Source organism: Musa acuminata, chromosome BXJ1-9 (assembly GCF_036884655.1).
Source record: "Musa acuminata AAA Group cultivar baxijiao chromosome BXJ1-9, Cavendish_Baxijiao_AAA, whole genome shotgun sequence".
Classification (NCBI taxonomy): domain Eukaryota; kingdom Viridiplantae; phylum Streptophyta; class Magnoliopsida; order Zingiberales; family Musaceae; genus Musa; species Musa acuminata.
The window spans coordinates 4,755,474-4,777,280 of NC_088335.1; the positions used below are offsets into that span (position 1 = coordinate 4,755,474).

Consider the following 21,807-nt stretch of genomic DNA (forward strand, 5'->3'; position numbering starts at 1 on the left):
TTATTAAAGTTAACGGAGATACCAATTAATAAGTTGAGATTTGAGATGTAATTGATTCTGTTTCATTTAGAAAAACATGCACTACAGAATCCACCAGAAAGTATCTAGTTGGTTCTACTATCAGAATATTGGACTTGTGAAGAGCCTTATGTTCAACATCAGTCAATCTGGTCTAATGGAATCATTGTATATTTTGTGAAGAAACTAAACAACCAAAATTTATGAAAATCCGAACAAATGCATTACTTGAAGTGGATAGGAATTTAGTTGATCGAACCATTGAAGAAATTTAATGTTCTTTAATAGTCCCCTATCAAGCGTCAAAACTTATCCTACATAATCTTCTTGGACCAATATTTAGAGAAAGTTGAAAAACCATGAGCAATAAAGAAAAATGTCACATAGATATGAGCATTGGCTGTGAAACTAAAATCTAGGCATTAACAAAGACTAAGAGAGGCATTAACAAAGACAGAGAGAGAAGTGAGTCCAAGCATACCCGGAGGCTTTGAAAGCCGATCAGATGAAATGCAAAACAAGGAACAATTTCACATTGGGCCTTTCATTTTGAAAATGATATTTTTTCCAATTTGCTCTTTATCATTAAAGAATGGTTATCACACATTGATTCGTAGTGAAAAGGTTACCCAGAAAAAAAAAAGGGAAAGAGAAAGGGGTCAGTTTGGGATTTTGGAATCTTAATATTTGAAGAACAATATAACATACGCCCCTCCCCTAAAGGATCATAGTGGTTATCTACAATCATTATTCATTTTTAATCTGATTTAAATCAATTGTTGAACGAGAAAAGTGATCTTTAAACAGTCATGACTACTGCATGCAGTAGAACCAGACACGGTCAAGAGAGGGTTCTGCTACAACATGACTACTGCATGCAGTTGTGCTTTTGTTGTGTGAGGTTGTCTTACATGTTCAGGGTGAAAGGTAGAAAAACAAGGGTGGTGGAGGTGATAGGTCAGTGATAGTTGATGCTAAGGAAGGAAGGAAGTGCAATGTAGTGGAATATGAGAGAAGAAGGTGATGTGTTGTCATGGGCATAACATTCTATTTTAGATGCTGTGATGTCTTGTGCTTGAGTCTATGTGCACTAGTGCTTCACAATTATGACAAAAAAATAAAAAAATAAAGCAAGATAATAATCAAAGTAATGATAAGATAAACTATAGCAAAAGATATCTGGATTACTATATCATAAAAAATCAATGCTTAGTGGTATCTTAAATGGGCAGCAGGATTATCATAAGATGCAAAACTTGTGTGAAGGTATAGTATGCTAGTCAATATAATCTATCTGAAATGATTAAAAGAACTACAAACATATCATATACATAAATCTCAAGTGTACCAAGGAATATCCATAATCTCCAACTTTTACAAAATTTTAAATAATAATACTTTTTATGATGCTACTAATTAAAACCTTGATTGTCTTTCAGTGCCCTTCCTTTTGCTTGAGGGGATTTTCAATTTTTCTTGGGAAAAAGATCCAACTTAACACCCTAGCTTCAATGAGTGGTTTATTACTAGTGCGATTTGCTTTAGTAATCTGAAATCGTGACATTGTAAGAACTTATATGTATTATTTATGACACTACTGATCACAAGGGAGAAGCACAAATGAATTCTTTAATGCCTAAAAAAGCATTGTACTTTTAAATGTTGAAATACTGTAAAAACAGCATGCATATCAAAGTCGTGTTAAACATTAGCCTGAAGTATAATTTTTTTGTTTATTTAATTGTTTGTTGTATTATTGATGGTTGACTTATTTTGTTCTCTTTCAATGATCCATGTACTGTCATATTAATGCAAGATGATATGGAAATGCTAGTCCTAATGAGCTTTGCTTCATGTCACTATAATAGGTTCTCTATCTGCTTCGGAAATATTTGGGAGAATATGTTGAGGGGCTTTCTGTTGAAGCTCTTAGAATAAGTGTTTGGAAAGGTTCGTACATCTTACATGAGTTTTGCAAAGTTTGTTATGATCATTGCAAGCTTCACTTTCTTTCTTTCTTCCTATTGCTATAGAATATAGATACTCTCTGTATTTGAAGCATGCTTAAATTATATAATATCGCCAGAGTTTTTGATATCTTTGTTTGTTTTTTTAGCTGCTAATGAAATTCGTTTGGAAATAGGATTTACTTGACCAATTTACCACTAGGTTTGCCATTCTTAGATGACACTTTGGGTTTTGAGTGAGAATTATTTACCAAGAAGGCAATCCCTCTTCTCTTGCTCTAATTATTATCGTCATCTCCTCCATCATTTACCAGTCCTTAATACTGTCTTGATTGCAATAATAGTGTCTCTTATCCCTTTCTTTGCCTTTCTTGCTCTAGTCCTCCTTTTGTCCTTTTTTGATATATATTTTGCATTTAATCCTTAAGAACCTAACATTATTTTTTTAAAAGGAAAGTTTCCTTTTCTATGTCTACTATGTCTAGTGGAAGTACTCTTACTCAGATTGTCTCTACCTGATCTGGATCAAATTAGACCCCAATATAGAACTGTGTTCATATGTATAGGGTATGGGTTGAAGTTATTATTCACTGTAAGTTTGGGTCTGGGTCTATTTTCTGTATGGATGGATCTGGGCCTGTTTAAATTACCAGTGAATATGCGAATTATATTTATCATTTGCATTATGCTATGGAAGATAAAATATAAGCTGTACGTAAAATAAAAAGTAAGCTTCAAATAGGATTTGGTACTAGATCATGGTTCTTAACTTCTTATGTTCATTATTTAGCAGAATTTGATTGCTAATTTGAATTTTTTATTTATTTGCCTTCTACAGTTTGTTTGTTTTAACTCTCATATCCCTTCATATGCTCTTTCCATATTATCTTTAATCCATTGGAGCTTAGGTATTAAACAATTTTGAATTTAATGGTTAATTAATTCTTTTAGGATGAAGTAAATTTGAGCCATCACTTGGTTTTTAAGTATTTTCACTTTACAATTAATGTTGTTTTTGTTCTATCAATTAGTTTCTTGTTCTTGATCGGTCTTTGGACCTGAATCCTGCATTTACCAAATCATTTCTGCCTGACCTGGACCGTGATCTGAATCTGACAATAAAGTTCAGCTGATTGGTTGGGGCTTCATTTCACTACCTGTATCCGTTCCATTTGGTGTTACATGTTGCAGATTAAATTTATTTATATCAATCGTCACAATTGTTGTGATACTGATTCTGTCTCAATGTCTTCCTTCTTTGAAAATTGAGTGGTTCTCTCCTACATTGTTACAAAAACATTATGTATACTATTGTTGCACATGGAAGTAATTGTAGAAACATAATGGAAGTAACATGTCAGGCAGTTTTTCTGTTAAAAATTATTACTGACAAGATTCTGTATGGGTATCAGAAGTTGTTTCATCATGCAATTCTAACTGTTCCCTGCCAAATTTAGTTTATTTTAAAAAAATTGTTAGTTGGCTTCTGTAATTTTTCTCGAATGGCTTCGTATGCTATTTCTTCTTTGGTTGAATGAAAACTGAACTACTTTTAGACTGGATTGACTTTTGCATATTTTTCTCTAGTGCTTTTCATTAAAAATGTTATCTGTTTTTTTTTTTTAAACAACATTGTGTAACTTATTGTTGCCAGTCTGTATATCATTAGTTTGCATCCAATTCTGCTGGTTTTTGTCTCTAATTTTCAACTCCTTGCATAGTGGCTTTATTTCTCCACATTGCAATTTTCTTATCAATTGTTCTATTTTTTATTAAAGGTGATGTTGTTCTTAAGGATTTGAAACTGAAGGCCGAGGCATTGAATTCTTTGAGGCTTCCTGTAATTGTCAAAGCTGGATTTGTTGGAACAATAACATTAAGGGTAGGTTTGCAGTGTAGTTGCTTCTTTTTCATCCCTGCACCTGCATAAATTTGCCAAAGTAGGTATTAAGAATAGAGGTCAATTTCTTATCCTTATTGAAGTTTGACAAAACTTGCCTCTTTTTACATGATATTGTGCGTTGTGATAGAATTGTAGGAGTATATTTAGAACATTTATCACCAAAAAAGATATTAGTTATATTTATAATTGTTCAATGAAATCTATGCTACTTATTTGCATAAACATCTTTGTTCATGTACCAGGTTAAGTTGTAATTTTGATAATATAAGGAATATCATGTTGCTTAAAAAGTGATTGGTGGTCATCCTGACGTAGGTTTAATTGTTGTTTTAACTTTTAGTGATACCATATTAAGTTTTGCTATCTTTTAAGTTTTAAATATAGTTGTACTTCTTTTAAATTTTAATATATCTTAGTTACTGCTGCAAACAATTATTTATCTGTCTATTTGAGTTTCAGTATGGGTCCAACTGATTAAGAATTGTTACTTTGTTTTTTACTTGTTTTCTTTATTGGCTTAAGGAGTCTCAATTCTTAAAGGTTCCAGGAGCTGTATAACATAGCAGTAAGATGATATGGGCACATATATAGAAAGAATCAGTTTGGGATTTTCTGCATTGTGATTAATTCATCAATGATTCTATTCTTTTGCAGCTGGCAGGCTCTCCATTTATTTTCTTCTATCATTTCTTGTTTTTCTTGATTCTACCAGTAATATCTCTCCTTTGTACCCTTTCATCTACCATTAACCTATTTTTGAGAACTTTCATTGTTGCAATATACTGACATGCTGTTATCTGCATATACAGGTGCCAAAAAAATGTTAGCCATTTTCTAAGTCTACCAAGTAACCTGCTCTTTACCAGTATGTACATGCATGGGGTTATCTTCTGTTGGCTTACTACATATTATAGGATCATAAATGATCCTTGCTCCTTGTTTTCTTAAGGGAGGATGCATGAGAGGGAGAGATGAGAGGAAGAGGGGGTGGGAGGCAGGGGTTTGTTTAACACAGCCCAAAGGAGTGCCTGATGATTCTTTTTTGCCTACCACTCACCAAGGGTGAGGTCACTGTACTGTACAGAGTGGTAATGGTCAAATACTGGGTTGTAAGCCTAGTACAATAGGATTACCAAGTGGTAAGCAGGGTTCTCAATTTTGATGTGTACCATACGGTACGGGCGATACGTGCCGGTCCGAGAGAATATCAGTACGCGGACCGTCCTTTATTGAGCAGTACCAGTGTTTTGCCTGATACCGAGGCGTACTTCGATCGTTACCAAGGCATACCGATTCGGTATGCCTTGGCGTGGTAGGTGAAGGTATTTTTAAGGTTTTATGGTTATCATCGGTATGCCGTAGTGTATCGACGGTACATATCAGTACGTACTGTACTGAGCAGAGCTCGATATGTCGATACGGACCGGTATTTAGAGCCCTGGTGGTAAGCCTTGTACCTGGATTGAACCATCTGGTTTTGATTGTTGTGGCCCGATCAGCAGTAGGGCTGGTAAATATCTGCTTGACCATACTGAACTGAGTGATATTCAATTCCTTAATATAGGAAGGGTCAGAGATCTATGGTTTTATATGTGGCAGAATTTATTGCGGCTAAAGCCAGGTATCGTTGATAAAAAAAAGTTCTGGCCACATAAGTCAAGTATTAGGGCTACAGATTATAATCTGGTCCCCTTTGAAGCAAAACTAGTGTAAATGGTAAAGCTAGAAACCATATACAAGGTGGGAACTCATGTGCTTTATTTATTGTAGAAGTTCTCTTATGTTATTTGCTCCTTTATCCATGCGATGTTTGTACCTACCAGGCTACCTCATCTAAACCCAGGTATTATTGATCAAAAGAAAAACTTTAGGGCTGGAGATAATCATCTGGCTCCTTTTGAAGCATAACTTGTAGAAATGGGAGAGCTAGAAACGTACAAATGGCAAGAACTCTGTGCTTTTGCAGTATAAGTTATCTTCTGTTATTTGCACCTTTAGCACCTGCTACATCTTTTCTTATCATGTTTACTTGATTGTTGGTTTCTGATTTAATTAGTTTCTTCCATATTATTATTTGTCCACAGTGTTTTTTTTTTTGGTTCCAATTTTTACTGTAAGTTCCTCCTTTAAATTTATTATCATGGACATGGATGTTTTTATTATTTAATTCTTAAGTCATCCTAATTAAAATATGTTCATGTTCCCCATACTTGTGTATATTTTATTAAGTGGGATATTGTTTTGATGACAGCTAGTATATTTTTCTAAGATCATGAATTCATATATGCATATATGCCTTAGGCTTGTATCAGGTTATCAGCTGTTTGTTTCTGAAATTAGAAATATACTGGCAATGACATCATGTATGCCTAACAGTCTAAGTGCATTAAATCAATCATCTTATAGTATTTACTTTTTTCGTGTAGGTACCTTGGAAAAGCCTTGGAAAGGAACCTGTCATTGTTCTTATTGATCGTGTTTTTCTTCTTGCTCATCCTGTTCCTGATGGGCAAACTCTCAGGGTAAGATGTTTTATCTTTTTTCTTTGGTAAGAATGGTCTTGTCATATTACTTGATGTTAAGGTATTTTTGTCATAGTGTTCAAGCTTAGATTGTCTTTATTTGGATATTTCAGGATGAAGATAGAGAAAAGCTTTTCCAAGCTAAACTGCAGCAAATCGAGGTGCACATGTATATATTTTGTGGAAATGGTTGTCTACTTTTGTGTTCGATCCTTAGCGCATGCTTGTTGATCTTGGCAATGAAAGTTTTTTTTTTTCATTTTTCTGCTCATTCTATTACTTTTGTTAGGTTGTCATTAGTTACTCTTACAAGAGATATGCCCACCAGTGGGAAATTTACGTTAAAGGGTTTCTCTATTATGTTTTCCTTGGTTTGCCTCTTATATTTTGTCCTACATGTCGTTGCTCCTTTCATGTGAAGTATCTCAAGATTGTTGTGGTTGATGTTATATTTTATCTCTGGGTTTAGGAGAGAAGGTGTTGCATATTGATTCTTGATGCTTTACATGTTAGTTGGCAATGGTCAGACAGAGGGATGGATACATGCTATCAAGGAATCAAATTTTTGTTGTAATTAATCGGTATGGACTAGTGTTCACTGGTTCAACTAAGGATCATACTGAACCATATAGGTTGGTATTGGAATGGACGGTATTCAATTCATTATTGTTTTTTTTTCTTGTGAAGCTGGACAGTACAGGTTGATATACTGCCGATATACTAGTGCCATTCTAGCTTGATCAGTTGCTGAAATTGGTATTGTACTGATATTATTTGTCGTGGCAGTTATCTGTATTTATTTTTTATTATTTCTTTCTATTGATACCCAGTGGTATGGACCGATATGTAGCCTGTATATGGTATTATATAAGGTATGTAATACCGTACCGTACCGATGTTTCGAGGCTGGTTCAGTACGGTACGGTACCAGCATACCGAGCGGTACACCAGGGCGTACCGAGCGGTACACCAGGGCGTACCGAGCGGTACACCAGGGCGTACCGAGCGGTACACCAGGGCGTACCGAGCGGTACACCAGGGCGTACCGAGCGGTACACCAGGGTGTACTGAACAGTTTTATATATTTTATTTCTTATTGTAGTACTGTAGCACTGCCACAGTGTAATACTGTAGTACTATAGCACGTTCCGTCCTGTACCAAGCGGTCTGCGTACCGGTATGCCATCGGACCGGTATATACCGCCTGTACCGGGCGGTACCATTCGGTACTGCATACCATGACTCTTATACTTATCCAATCAGTTATTGAAACTGGTATCAGGTCTAGATTTAAATTCTTGCGTTGCATCAGCTGTGCCACATATGGTAGCTGATTTATAAATTATACTAGACTCTTGGAAACATTTTTCTATTTAAATCTGTTGACGGGTTCTGTAAATGGTTCATTTTATCTTTTATATAAAGATTTTTTGTTGAAATACCTGTTGTCTAGAATGTTCTTTCATGTGATTTGCATGATTGCCTATGGTTATTGGCCCTGATAGAGATGTCGAGTCAATTATTTGTAGAAAAATATTGCTGAGGATGTTGAACCCATACTTTAGGATTCATCTCTGTATCATCCATAAAGTGATAGTCAAACCAAAGTGGTCAGTAGAAACGCATAGAATCTTCTTAGGTGTCTAGTGGGTGATCATGCATAACCTTTGGATGAATTTGCATGTTACAATTTGGTCAGTAAGGCCTCAAATTTCCATTTTCTTCTTGAGTAAAGGGTTATAGTCCATTTGCGATCGTAATACGATACATCCATAATATTTACTATTGTTGCTTAAATTTTGCTGATATCTCAGCTTTCATATTAGGTTCTTCTTACGTTGTATATATTTTTGGATTGTGCTTTCGAAATGTATCTTTTTGGATTAGTTATTAGTTTAGCTTTTACATAATGTATCTTTGGTTATTAGGTTCATCTCAGCTTTCATAATGTATCTTTATGTGTTGTGTTTCCTTTTGCTGCTCTGCTTATATTTTTATCTGACTGGTACTTCTTGATGAATGATTCCCTTGGGATTTCTATCGCTTGTTCCAGTGCAGTATCATCCACGTATATGCATTTTTCTAAGTAGTTCTGATGATAATTATCACATGTTCTCTTGTATAACATGCTACTTTTACTTTTACTTCCTCCTTTATAAGTAAATTCTTCAATGTGAAATATATATGTTTGCAATGTCTTTGACTTTATATCAATTGCATTTTTAGTCCTTGGTGCCATGGAATATGCCATAAGTTTTGCCTTGTTTTGCTGGGATTTTGAGTCTTCCTGGTTGGTCCTTAAAAGTGAATGATGCATCTATACATTTTGAAAGGAATATATTCTAATAGCTTGTGCCAATATGTTTGGTGTTTGTGATCAGCTAATTCTTTCTTTCTTGTGTAACTTTTGCTTGAGGTTACTATGCTTCTGGAAGAAAATTACTTGTGGGCCCTCCAAAGTATGAAAGAAATAATTTATTTCTTTTTTGTTCATGTTCGGTCTTGGCCGTTTGGCTTAGAACAAAACTTTCAATAGCTTGCCTTCTGCAGTTATTTTGAACTTCTTTTCTTGTTTGATACTAAGATACTATCATGTTGATGTTTTGTGTCATCATGAGATTCTTTTACTGGTTTGATTATTGTTTCACTTTTTATTTCTAACTTCACCAATTTGAAAGTTAGATAACATGATAGGTTTTATGTTCATCTATTCCCTTTTTCACGAAAGGGTTCCACATTTTGTTTTTGTTTTTCTTGTATTATCTTATTATCTTTTCTCTTTTACATAAGTGTAAATTCATTTAACTAGATTAACTCAAACATCTGAGCTGACACTTCTATCTTATTGGAAGCATGTGAGTCAGCCTTGGTTTGGTAATGTTGCTCTATTGTGTAATAGGTGTCAAGTGCTTGAGTCATGAGTGTGATTCCAAACATTTAACCTACCTAAACTCCAGAAGGGATGCATAGACTGTTTGATTTTAATTGTTTATAAGAATTTTTTTCAAGCTGAAGTGAACTTGTTCAATTTTGAGAATTTGGAATCATATAGGAAAAACATACTAAATTAAAACAAAATTTGGTTGTTCTTTTTTCCTATTCATTTCGTAATAATTTTAACGATATATTGTTGTATATAATCATAAATATACATAAACCATATGATTATATTCATGAGCATAATATAACGACATGTTATATTTATTTAATATATTTGTTGTGATTGAATAAATATAGCTTATTATTTTTTTAAAAAATAATGCAGGTATACACAGTTATTATGTATAGTCAGATTGGTTCAGCTTGGGCCTCTAGGCCCCTTCCCCACAACCGGGCTAATTGGTTTAAGAGAACATAACAAAATCAATCTGAATGTCTTGGTTCAGTTTAGTTTAACCAGTTCATCTGCATACTCCTAATGGCTGGCACATTGTGCATTGAACTGTCTTTGTGTGCCCTGAAAACAAAATTGTAGAGCTCTATTAATATCAATTTTGAAGCTTACCGATCCATTTCCATTTAATGTGTTGTTGTGTTGGTGTATATATCTGTATGCCAATTGCCCAACCACTGTTTAGTCGATGAAAATAGAACTGCCACAAGCATGTCTGTATTCTGAGTACTGTTACGGTGTTTACCACCCTGGAGACTGCTTAACTAGTAATTTGTATCAGGTCTATTTGAACTTGTTCTTGTGTATAGTGTGTGGTGATGGGTGGCAACTTCTTCCTACCTATTTTTGGATGGATTCTCCTATTCTTTTTTCCTTTTTTTTTGGATGAATGCTCAAAGCCTCAAACAATTGCACTGTGTTTCTTCTGGCATTTAGGAAGTTTTCTGCAGCTTTGCTGTATGCCTTTTTTATATAGACTGGATCAAGTGCTACTCTTAACTGTTTTAATGCTTATTGCTGTTTTATATGCACAGGAGATGGAATTGGCAACCATTGAAGCAACCAGGAGATCGAGAACAGGAAGTGTAAGGCTTTCATCATTGATTATCTTTCCTTTATTTATTAGTTCATTACAGTTCTATAGTTTTCAGATCCTTGGTCAACATTTAGTTGCACCTATGTCCTTTGTGCTTCTTTCTGGGTCCTGAGAATGATTTCAGAAGCAACTCAGTAGTTTTTTAGATGTTGGAATTTGTTCTTTGCAAGGATTGAAATATCGGATCGTACCGGAGTTTTGACATTCGCTCGGTACGATATGATACTGTATATCGAGCGGTATATTTCGGTATACCATATATATATATATATATATATATACAAAAAAATCTGTGACATCGCCTATATATATATATATATATATATATATATATATATATATATATATATATATATATATATGGTAAAAAAAAATCTGTGAAGTCGTCTCTGTTCTCCCCACGCGGGGTGACGTCGTAGAAAAACGAGGCGACGTCGTCTCAGCGATGTTGCCTTTATATATATATATATATATAAGTGAAACAAATTTAAAAAATCCACGACCTCTCTTCTCCCCACGCGGGGCGACGTCGTAGAAAAATGAGGCGACGTCGCCTTTATATATATATAAGTAAAAAAAATACTGCCCGGTAATGAGCGATCCGTGTACTGGTCTGCTGGTGGACCGGTACGTACCGCCCGGTATGGGCGGTATTATTCAAAATTGAAAACCTTGGTTCTTTGCATGATTTCATAAACTGAGAAAAAACAGTAGACTATTATATCCTGTATAAAGATTGTCATGTTTATAGTGTTAAGTAATTCTAAAAAATGCTAGGTTTATAATGTTATTTTTGTAGTTTACCAAAAAAAGGGCGGTGCTTATGTGTATGACCTGGAAAATTTCAACCGTCAATCTATGAAGTTTGATGTGGGCTTTAGAATCTACAAACAGTTCAAGTATAACATTATTGGTTTCTCTGAATTACTAATGTTGATTGCAAAAATTGAAGTTTGCATATTTATGCTAGTTAATTGGTTTATAAGTCACAGAAAAGGATACAGAAAATATCTTAAAAGTAATTTGCTACGGCTGGTGTTTTCATTGTCCCTATGCTGATCTTTTATGATTTAGTTTCCTTAATAGCATATTTGAAGGTCTTTCGTTTACTGAAACAACATGTTTTACATGTGAAAATGATTGGTTATTAAGTGAGCTAGGTCATTATTGTGTAAATGCTTACTGATATCATTTCAGGCACCTGGTGGGAACTCATGGCTGGGCTCTCTTATAGCAACTATAATTGGCAATCTTAAAGTTACTATCAGCAATGTTCATATCAGATATGAGGACACTATCAGGTTTGTAGGAAGTCATCATTTTATATCATTAATATTAGTATATTACATGCCTTTTGCTTTTTTTTGTCTTTGTGCCCATGTTCTTAATCTGACTTGTTATTTAAAATTATTATTTCAGTAACCCAGGGCATCCATTTTGTACTGGGTTTACGTTATCAAAGCTTGCTGCTTTTACAATGGATGAACAGGGTAATGAAACATTTGATACTAGTGGTGCTCTTGATAAACTGCGGAAGGTATGTGTTATATTCATGTTCTTTGTATCTGAGTTTTGATAGATGCTGTTAACCATATTATAATTTATATAATCAACCTCTTTGTTTGTATCTTATTTGCGAAATCTTGGTTCTCAATCAAAACGTCCAACGGCATAGATGTACTCTACATAAAGTATACATAGGTTTATTTGGATCAATTTCCTTGGGGTTTTGCTTTAGTAGAATCAGAACCAAACCAGAATGGCTTTATTTTTGATTTTGTATAACTAAGTTAAAGCTGACATGGGACCTAATTGGAATTCTAGCTAAATCTGATAATTGGATTTTCTTTGGTTTCTTGGGTACTTGGGTTTGGATGAATACAAGGTTCTCAATTTCGGTCCGTACCAGTGAATCGAGCCTTGCTTGGTATGGTACGTACCGACGACATGCCCAAAAAGAGCTGAAAAACCTCCAAAAATACTTGGAGGTAACGGTCCAAAAATATTGGGGTGTACTGATTGGTACGCCTCAGTAATGGTCGAAATCTAGGGTGTACCGACCGGTACACCTCGGTAATGATCGAAATCTGAGGCGTTCTAACCTGTACGCCTCGAATTCGACCGTTACCGCCTGGTACAGTCCCCGTATCATCCGATATGGGGTCAAAACATCGGTATCACCCGGTAGAGGGCAGTCTGCATACCGGTATTCTCTCGGACCAGTACATACCGCCCATATCGGATGGTACACATTGAAATTGAGAATCTTGGATAAACAACCCTTTTAGAACTTTATATTGTTGTTTAAGAAGATAAATTAGGAATATTAAAGAATCATATATTTACTTGCTGGAACATGCCCTAGTGATGTTTGGTAATTGGCACTGCATGTTGTTAGTACATGGCATGCTGATGTTGAGTCAAAACAATATGCTGGATGCATGGAATAATAAAGAAAAAAAGTAAAAGAACAACGAGCGAGAGAGAAAAATTTTAGAGGAAGTTACCTAGAGTGTGTTTCATGTTGAGTACCATTTACTGTTGGGTATTTGAATCCCTAGAGCATGTTTGGATCTGGGTTCTGTATTGACTCCAAACCTACCTTCCACGCTCCTTTGGAAGTAAATAACCAGTAGAGTTAAGGCTTATTTGGAAGCAGCCACTTATCATTGTTATATCAAGACAGAGATCGTGATATTGTTTCCGTATGATAGACCATGGACCTTGATAACATATAAAGGTTGCAGAGCCCTTTTTTCCCACTTATATGATCAACGTTCAACTTATATAAAGGCTGCATACATTGACTGTCTAAACACTTGATTTGCTGGAGCCTTGTTTGTTGTGTTTCCCTTTTTTGCGTTGCTATGATATTTGTTGCCCGTCACATGGTAGCTTGCTCGACATTTAACTAGTGTTACTTGCACTATTATGCAAGTTTTGTTGAGTTGAGCCCTGTAACTTTAGTATGGGGATCCTGCTGGGTTGGCTTAGTTTGGACTTTGACACTGCCATGTGGTCCATGGTGAGCACATATTTTTGTTGCAGGATACCGATTGCATTCAAGTGATGCTATAATTGTATATCTATCTGCAGTATAATGATCATCCATGTACTATTTTAATGAATGAATTTACTCGTGTTTCTTTGATTTCTATTTCAGTGGTTATTTGGTTTACTTTACTCTTTGTGGCTCAATTATTGACTTTAAATTCTATTAGACTGTTCCTAACTTCCTATGAAGTATGAATCATGCACATCCTGATATTTTGAATTTTTGAGCATTCTAATTGTAAATAATGAAAACTTGCTGTATGTATCAGTCATTACAACTTGAGAGGCTAGCCATATATCATGATTCTGACAGCTTTCCATGGAACCTCAATAAGAGATGGGAGGATTTGACCCCTAAGGAATGGACTGAGGTTTGTCATTCACTCTATCATCTTATGTTCTCTTACTTAGGTGCTTTCTGCACAGAAGAAAAGAAGAGTTAAGCTTTTTGTTATCATTGGCAGATATTCCAAGAAGGGATTAATGAACATTCTAGAGATGAAGTTGCCATCCGGGCATTGAATCATAGGTACCTAGTATCACCTATTAATGGAGTCCTTAAATATCATCGTCTTGGAAAGCAAGAAAGACAAGATCCTGAGATCCCTTCTGAGAAATCTTCGCTTGTTCTGAGTGATGTTTATTTAACTGTTTCTGAGGTACTAGACATTTGATTGCTTGAGTCATCTTATTCATGCCCATACTGCAGTAACATTATTTTTTATAAATTCTTTTGCTTCTTGCAGTCTCAGTATTATGATGGCATAAAGCTCCTTGAAACATTTTCAAGATATAAGACACGCGTTGATGTATCCCATCTGAGACCTGTAGTGCCAATTTCACATGATCCTCATGCATGGTGGCAGTTTGCTATGCTGGCTGGCTTACAGCAGAAAAAACTGTGGTGTGTGGTGTATATTCCTTCTGTCATTTGTTGAAAATTTATTAAAGTGAAACTCATTAATAAAGCTTATGTAACTTAACTATATTTTTTATTGATGAAAGTTATAGATGATATAAAATTGCCTGAATTGTAATATCCCCTTTTGGATCAGTTTTATATGTTCTTTCTAGTTTTCCTAGTCTAATCCAGATGTTTTCTTGCTTTAAGCTACTGGTTCTCGTGGGATAAAATTAGACATCTTTGCCAGCTCCGTCGACGTTATGTACAATTGTATGTAAATGTTTTGCAACAATCACCCGATGTTGATATTTCTGAAATTCGGCAGATTGAGAGAATTCTTGATTCCAAAGTGATTGTACTCTGGAGGTGGGTTCTAAACAAGTGAACTTTGCTTGATCATTAGTACATTTAATATTGTCCTTTATCTTGCTTTGTTTTATTTAGGTTGCTGGCACATGCTAAGTTTGGATATGTGAAGTCAAAAGAAGCATCAGAACAGAAAGAATCTTTCAAGAGAGGCTGGTGGTCATTCCGATGGTATGTTCAATGTATTGACAACCTTTTCCTATCCATTATGTATCTTTGTGGTATTATTGTTTATCATTAAGCTTTTCCACAGAAGATACGTACTGAAGCTTATTATTAATATATTATCATTATTACTGTCTTCTAAATGTATTTACTTATCTCTCAATAAATCATAGGCGCACTTCTGGAGATTCTTCTGTAGCAAGTAAATCGAATGAATCACAGTTGGCCGAAGAGGAAAAGTTGACCAAGGAGGAATGGCAAGCGATAAATGAAATGTTGAGCTACCAGCCTGATGAGGACACAAGCTCCATTTTAGGAAAGGATGTCCAGAGTATGGTACAGTACCTCGTGGAAGTATCCATTGGGAAGGCTGCTGCTCGAATCATCAATATCAATGAGACAGAGATTGTTTGTGGTAGATTTGAACAACTTTATGTCACCACCAAGCTGTATCCTAAAAGCATTCACTGTAATGTGTCCTTGAAGTGTTGTGGCTTATCATCTCCTGAAGGGTCACTTGCGGAGGTTTGTTTAATTCATTGTCAGAATTTTGTGCTTTTGATATCATGTCATGCTTTTACTCTTCGTTGATTGATTATGATATGATAGAGTGTTATCTGCAGAGCATGATCAGTGAAAGGAAGGCTAATGCTCTTGATGCTAGTTTTATACATGCACCTGTTGGTGAGGATGTAGAGTGGCGGCTTACAGCAACTATTGCTCCATGCCATGTAACGGTAATTTTCATCTGCTCACATATACGTGGAATTCTTCCTTTGTACAAATGATAGAAAGCTTATTATTGGTCTTATTGGAGATATGCTGATTGCTGAAGACAAGTGGGCATAATACTATTGTAGATGCTTAAATTCTAAGATATTGATGGGTTCTAGAGGAAATACGTTAGGTCCTATTGTCCCTTGGACACATCCTTGGCTAAGGAATTCGTGTGGAAGTCTAGTTTGTCCATAACCCTTTCTTTTTCCATGTCTTTACCGGGTTATCATGTTCTTAGCACCTAAATCTATCTAGTCTCGATAGATTTATGTAGATTCTACTGGAAGTGTCCTAATTGATAGTTTTGTTTGCTTGTGATTACAAACTAAATTTAATTTGTCATCATGTTGCCTTTTCTTATCATGGAATCTTGTCTTTCTTCACCTCTTTTGTTTCCTTCACTTTCCTTCCTATGTCTGTGCTACCTATTGTAGCCGTCGAACTCCTTTTGCTTCTTCTCTTGTTGTTTTGGGAGTTGACAAATTAGCTGGAGTTGCATTATTAAGGACCTTGTTTGCATTTGATTCTTAGAGACATTCTCAAGGTTATAACTGACAACTTTTGGTCAAGCATCAAGCCCATTCGATTGACTGGGTTCAAATTGAAAAGGATCACCTCCAAGTATATATTTACAGATGCCTAGGTTTGGGCAATTATTTTCTCTATAGATAAGTCTGGATTTTAGGCATATTGGTAAGGGTTTGGACTTTGGACAACCTGGTCTTCGTTATCAATTAAATCAAGTCATCTTGTTTGAGCTACTTGTTATTCTTAGGTTAGTTTTGGTGAGACCTTATCATTACTACATTAGAAAATTATGATCGATTCATTTGTAGATTATGCTACCACGTTTCATTAAGTGAAAAGTCTGGATCAAACAAGGCTAGCCCTAGATTGGTGAAAAATTTCAGGTCTGCTTCCACCTGACAGCTTCTAATGCTTTAAGATCCAGGTGCCGGGTGAGGGTATTTCTAGTTTTCTACACTATACCAAACTAGCTGTTCATGTGTGCTCGGAGGATGCTTTGTAGTTAATCTTAGAGTTGGTGAACAAATTTATGGAAGATCCTCATCAAATTATTTTGAAAAAATAAGTTAATAATTTCTTAGAGAATGAATACATGCTATAGTTTGAACAGCAATGAAAATTGCACTATATGAATGCCTTGTTTTGACTCCCCATGTGGAAACAAAAGGGGGAAAATAGAAAAGTTTCAAATTGAAGCTATGGATGTTGCTTTCCTAGATGAAATCATGAAACACTTGGAACTAAAAATAAACTGTCAACTAAATTTTACAAACTGTAGCCATGTTATTTTGAAGCCTAATTACATTATATAAGACTATAAGCTTTAATAAAGGTGCTTGATTTTTATTTCAAGTAACTCAACTTTTTATGTTTGTTATCTTATTGGATAGATGATTGCATTGCATGGAAACACTTATGTAGTTCTTTCATAGTTTCATTGCCTTGAATCTCACATCCAAAGCTTTTAGGATTTTGTTGTTAAAATGAAAATATCTTGTAAATTTGTCTTTGCTTACATTTTTGTATGATATCTTGGCAGGAGTTGTTTTTTGAAAATATACCAAATAATAATATATGACAACAAAATATATGTAACAAATACAAAATTAAGAATTTGATATAGAAGAGGATTGTGATTTGAAGGATCCTACATGACTTCTCCAATCAATGCAATAGAAGGAAAAGAGAACAGAAGAGATCATGTAATAGGACTCTACCTTAGTCTCCAAATATTTCTTTCTTATTATCAAATACTCTTTATTTGTTGCACTTCCTCAGGAGATACGTGAAACAAGAACTGCATGTTGGAAATATGAGGGCTTGGAAGGTTAGAAGGTCTTTTGGTTGGATGGTTTCGGAAAAGAATAAGGAAACCAAAGAGAAATAGGGGACAAAATTTTCTATAACCCACAGTCTATCCTTTGTTACAACCTCCCATCCACATCATTGTAAATTGTTCAACTCAATCATAGTTACTGAATCAGCCCTGAGTTGAAATCGGTTATAAAAGATGAGGCTGATGAGCAGTCAATTAGAAAATTGTCCGGGACTCTGTAGTTGATGTGTAGAAAAGGCATGAGGTATCCTGAATCAAGCCTTTTTTTAAGAACTAATTTTTTTGCACAGCCTCTATTTTAAGTTCCAGTCACTTGAAGTACCATTCAGTTTGTCTTGGGTAATACAATGGATAGGTTCATCAAAGTTGCGATAGGTAACATAGAGGTCATTGGAGTTGGTTAGTGGTAAGAGTGAGACACTTTGACTGAAGGATAAAGAGAGGTGAGTGAAGAGTTGAGAGCTATCAATAGGCATTTGATAAGGCTCGAATAGCTCATCAGACCTAGCCAGTTCTAAATGAGAGCTAAATTGACTGGGATGCTAGGTCATCAAATACAGCTGGCTATTTAGGGGAGAAATAGCTGTGTATTTAGGGAGAGCTTGATTTGATGAGGAACTATATGACTATCCTTTCAAAACCTTGTGGAAAACATCTCCCTCAGGCAAGAATGAAGAGCCTCATGCTGATTCACTTAGTGTGCCTCTCTTGACAGATGAAGAGCTTCTAATACAACCCCATGACAACCACCTATTGCTGAAGTACTTGTAGGCACTCCTTCCAATGGGGCTTGGATTCCGACTTGTTAGATACCTTTTTCCTTCAGTGGAATTCAGGATAAAGGTTTCATCAACAAATTTAATGGAGATAATTTTGTGCTTCATTTTGCTGTCGAATGTCTATTTTAAATCTTTCAAGCAATGAGACATGTGGATGCAGACAAGATTCTTGATACAATATCTCTCTCACTATTCCGATAGATTGATTCGTTGACGTCAAGTTCTCTATGTTCATGTACATGAGGTGCACATGTAGATCTCGCTAATTCAGAGAAGATCCCATATATACGGATTTCAGAATGGATTTTTTTGTGGTTGAATATCCAGTGCGGTTTGATTTTAGTTAACATATAGGGTTCTGCATATTCTCCCATGAATATCTTGTTAATAAGTTGATTTTGTTTATTACATCATAATCATAAAATCTCTAGATGTTCTACATCATATTGTTGATATAGGATTCTGCATTGTCTCTCATATTTAGTGTTTTGTTTGGGCTGGTAGATCTTGATGGAGAGCTATGAGCGGTTTTTGGAATTTGTGAACAGGAGTAATGCTATTAGCCCCACAGTTGCTATGGAGACTGCTACTGCTTTACAGGTATGATGTGCTTTTGTCATTCACCTTTGCAGGCTTCATTATGTGTCAATTATTTTGGTTGATGGAATAGGATCTTGAAGAAATCTCACTTTTTCTCAAATGTATATTTTCTGTGGTCAGATGAAGCTAGAACAGGTGACTCGAAGAGCCCAAGAACAATTTCAAATGGTACTGGAAGAGCGAAGCAGGTTTATAGCACTATTATATTTTTCATTGTTTATAACACTCTGGTGACAAAGTTAAAATAGTTATCTACATGTTTATCGTAAGAAATTGCTGATATGGAAACTGTTGGTCATGAGCAACGAAAGCCATTTTGAGGATCAATATGATACCTTGCATATTTTCAGCATCACTTCATTACAATGGATTTTGCAAGGTACTACATTTTTAAATGGTATCTAATATCGAGTTATAGTTGGCTAACAAATCAATACTATATGTTGGAATTGGATCTGAGTTCGAGTATGTTGACCCAACCAGCCATTTGGAAAGAGGAACCAGAGGAAAAGAACAAAAAACGAAAGTAGGTATCCAGATGGTAATAGCATTCCTGAATTCTTATTCCTCAGCATTAAGACCTTAAGCTCTCAAGGTTCCCAGTGAAGCCTAGTTATAAAATTCTGGGCTTAATTGGCCTCAGAGCCAGATGAAACACTTTTCTGGGAAACACTTGACGAGGATGTTTGACAATTTAGCCACCATTTGGTACATAGCTACTGATGCTGAAATATTTGGTCCTCATACTAGTTATACTTGGTGGTCATAGCTCCCAATGTAATTGAGACTTCTAGCAATTAAAATATTTGGTTATTATACTGGTTATACTCAGTTACCAGTTTGTGAGGCATACCTTATTTATTATCATTATAGAACACATGCTTGGTTTATGATATATATGATATTATGGTAAATTTATTTTATGGTGTAAAAATATTATATCTGCAGTGCATTTATTTGTCTTTTTATTTTTTGTCAGATTTGCACTTGATATTGATTTTGATGCTCCAAAAGTTAGGGTTCCTTTGAATCATAGTGCGTCTATAGTGAAAGGTAGCTTGTTTCTGCTGGATTTTGGGCATTTTACATTGCGTACCCGGGTAAGTTGTTGGAACTGAGTTCTTTTTGCAAGCTTTAATTTTCTGTTTGATTCATATTTTTGTATGTAACTGCAGGACGCGTTACGTGGTGAAAGGCAGGGTTTATACTCTCGCTTTTATATATCAGGAAGAGACATGGCTGCTTTTTTTATAGATGACTTTTCCAAAGAGAAGGATCTCACTACTATGAATGATATGAGTCAGACTTCGACGTCACCTACTTCGGAGGATATCTATCCGTTTTATTCTATTCTTGATCGTTGTGGCATGTCAGTTGTTGTTGATCAGGTATGTCAGTGTACTGATTACATTAGTTGTCGTTTACCAGTCACATGTTTTATGAGTTAGCTTATTGGGCATTGTTTTAGATTATCTCTGTTACTGAAATTTCTTATATTTCATATGTTTATGCACTAAAAGTAGATGCCCCCATTCAAAGACATGAAACATGCACAGCACAATGAGCGGATACATAAGCTTTTGTTTGAGTTTAATTATATGCTTGACATTATTTGTGGGTTGGTTGTGGAAAGTTAAGATTCTTTATTGAAGATTTCACAATGATGATAAGTCATAATAAATAATTTTTATTTAAAATGCTTTTGGATCATGGTTTAGATGAAAGATTAAAAAAATCTTAGTACAATACCAATACCAGTTACAGCTAGATCTATAGTGGCACCTAGTGCTAGTATAGGCAGTATGCATTTGTACCAGTCAGATTACTAAAAGCACAGAGAGCTGCAAATGGAGTGGTGGTGGCGGCAGTGGGGAGGAGGTGGTCATGGAGGCGGGGTGGCGAGAGGAAGCAGAGGAGTGGTACCAGCCAGTGATTGAAAAAGGCGCTTGGGCGAGGCGAGGCCCGAGCGCCTCGCTAATCTCCCAAGCGACGCGCTTCAAACAGGCGTCGCCTGGGCGCTTGCCCGAGCCCAGGCGTTGGGCGCTTCGGGAGAGCGCCTGGGTAAACCAAGGCGATCGAACTAGGATTTTAGGTCTGGTTCGGTCCTGGTTCGGTTGGTTAGTTGGTTCACTCGAACCAACTAAACCGATATAACCCTTACCCAACCCTAACCCGCTGCCGCTGCCACTCTCGATCCCGATCCCGATCCCGATCTCGCTGCTCGCAAACGTTGCCGTTGTCGCCGCTTGCCACTGTCGCTGTTCGCAAACGCTGCCTCTGTCACCGCTCGCGCCTCCCACTGCTCGTCGCTCCTGTCGCCACTCGCCGCTGTCGCTGCTCGCAAACGCTGCCTCTGTCGCCGCTCGCGCCTCCCGCTGCTCGCCGCTCCTGCTCCCGCTGCCGCTGCTCGCCACTGTCGCTGCTCGCAAACGCTGCCTCTGTCGCCGCTCGCGCCTCCCGTTGCTCGTCGCTCTTGCTCCCGCTGCCATTGCTCGCCGCTGTCGCTGTCGCCACTCGCGCCTCCCGCTGCTCGCCGTTCCCGCTCCCTTTCTCGCTACCGCTATTGCTGCCGTTGCTCGCCGCTGCCGCTGCCGGGCATATTTAATAGCATATTTTTATTTAAATTTTTAAATAATTATATTTATTAATTATATTATATATTTTTATATTTTAGTGCCTCGCTTCGCTCGGGCGAGCGCCTAGCGCCTCGGGCGTTTTTGGACCTTGGTGCCTTTTGACGCCTAGCGCTTTTTAAATCACTGATACCAGCAAAGGAAGATGTGAAAGAAATTGTTATATAAGGTACCTTGAAAACCTGCTCCAAAATTGGCAAATTTGTCATCAGTGGATCTGAAATGACGTAGTTTCAGAACCCGAGGAATTATGAAAGCTAGTATGT

General features: G+C 36.2%; 1 protein-coding gene across 5 annotated transcripts in view; it reads left to right on the forward strand.

Annotated features, from left to right (window-relative positions):
• The window catches only part of LOC103997175 (uncharacterized), a 75,769-nt gene that overhangs the window by 740 nt on the left and 53,222 nt on the right, over positions 1-21,807 (forward strand). For 3 of the 5 annotated variants that reach the window (XM_065082213.1, XM_009418336.3, XM_065082216.1), the window contains exons 2-19: positions 1,887-1,968; positions 3,764-3,867; positions 6,315-6,410; positions 6,524-6,571; positions 10,338-10,388; positions 11,597-11,700; positions 11,819-11,936; positions 13,723-13,824; positions 13,918-14,112; positions 14,200-14,357; positions 14,565-14,723; positions 14,802-14,894; positions 15,062-15,413; positions 15,512-15,625; positions 18,813-18,908; positions 19,029-19,096; positions 19,888-20,008; positions 20,084-20,296. In XM_065082213.1, coding sequence (XP_064938285.1) covers positions 1,887-1,968; positions 3,764-3,867; positions 6,315-6,410; positions 6,524-6,571; positions 10,338-10,388; positions 11,597-11,700; positions 11,819-11,936; positions 13,723-13,824; positions 13,918-14,112; positions 14,200-14,357; positions 14,565-14,723; positions 14,802-14,894; positions 15,062-15,413; positions 15,512-15,625; positions 18,813-18,908; positions 19,029-19,096; positions 19,888-20,008; positions 20,084-20,296 — 2,274 coding nt within the window. Of the gene's footprint in view, positions 1-1,886; positions 1,969-3,763; positions 3,868-6,314; positions 6,411-6,523; positions 6,580-10,337; positions 10,389-11,596; positions 11,701-11,818; positions 11,937-13,722; positions 13,825-13,917; positions 14,113-14,199; positions 14,358-14,564; positions 14,724-14,801; positions 14,895-15,061; positions 15,414-15,511; positions 15,626-18,812; positions 18,909-19,028; positions 19,097-19,887; positions 20,009-20,083; positions 20,297-21,807 lie in introns of those variants that run through there. The other 2 variants (XM_065082214.1, XM_065082215.1) reach the window with 2 other exon arrangements.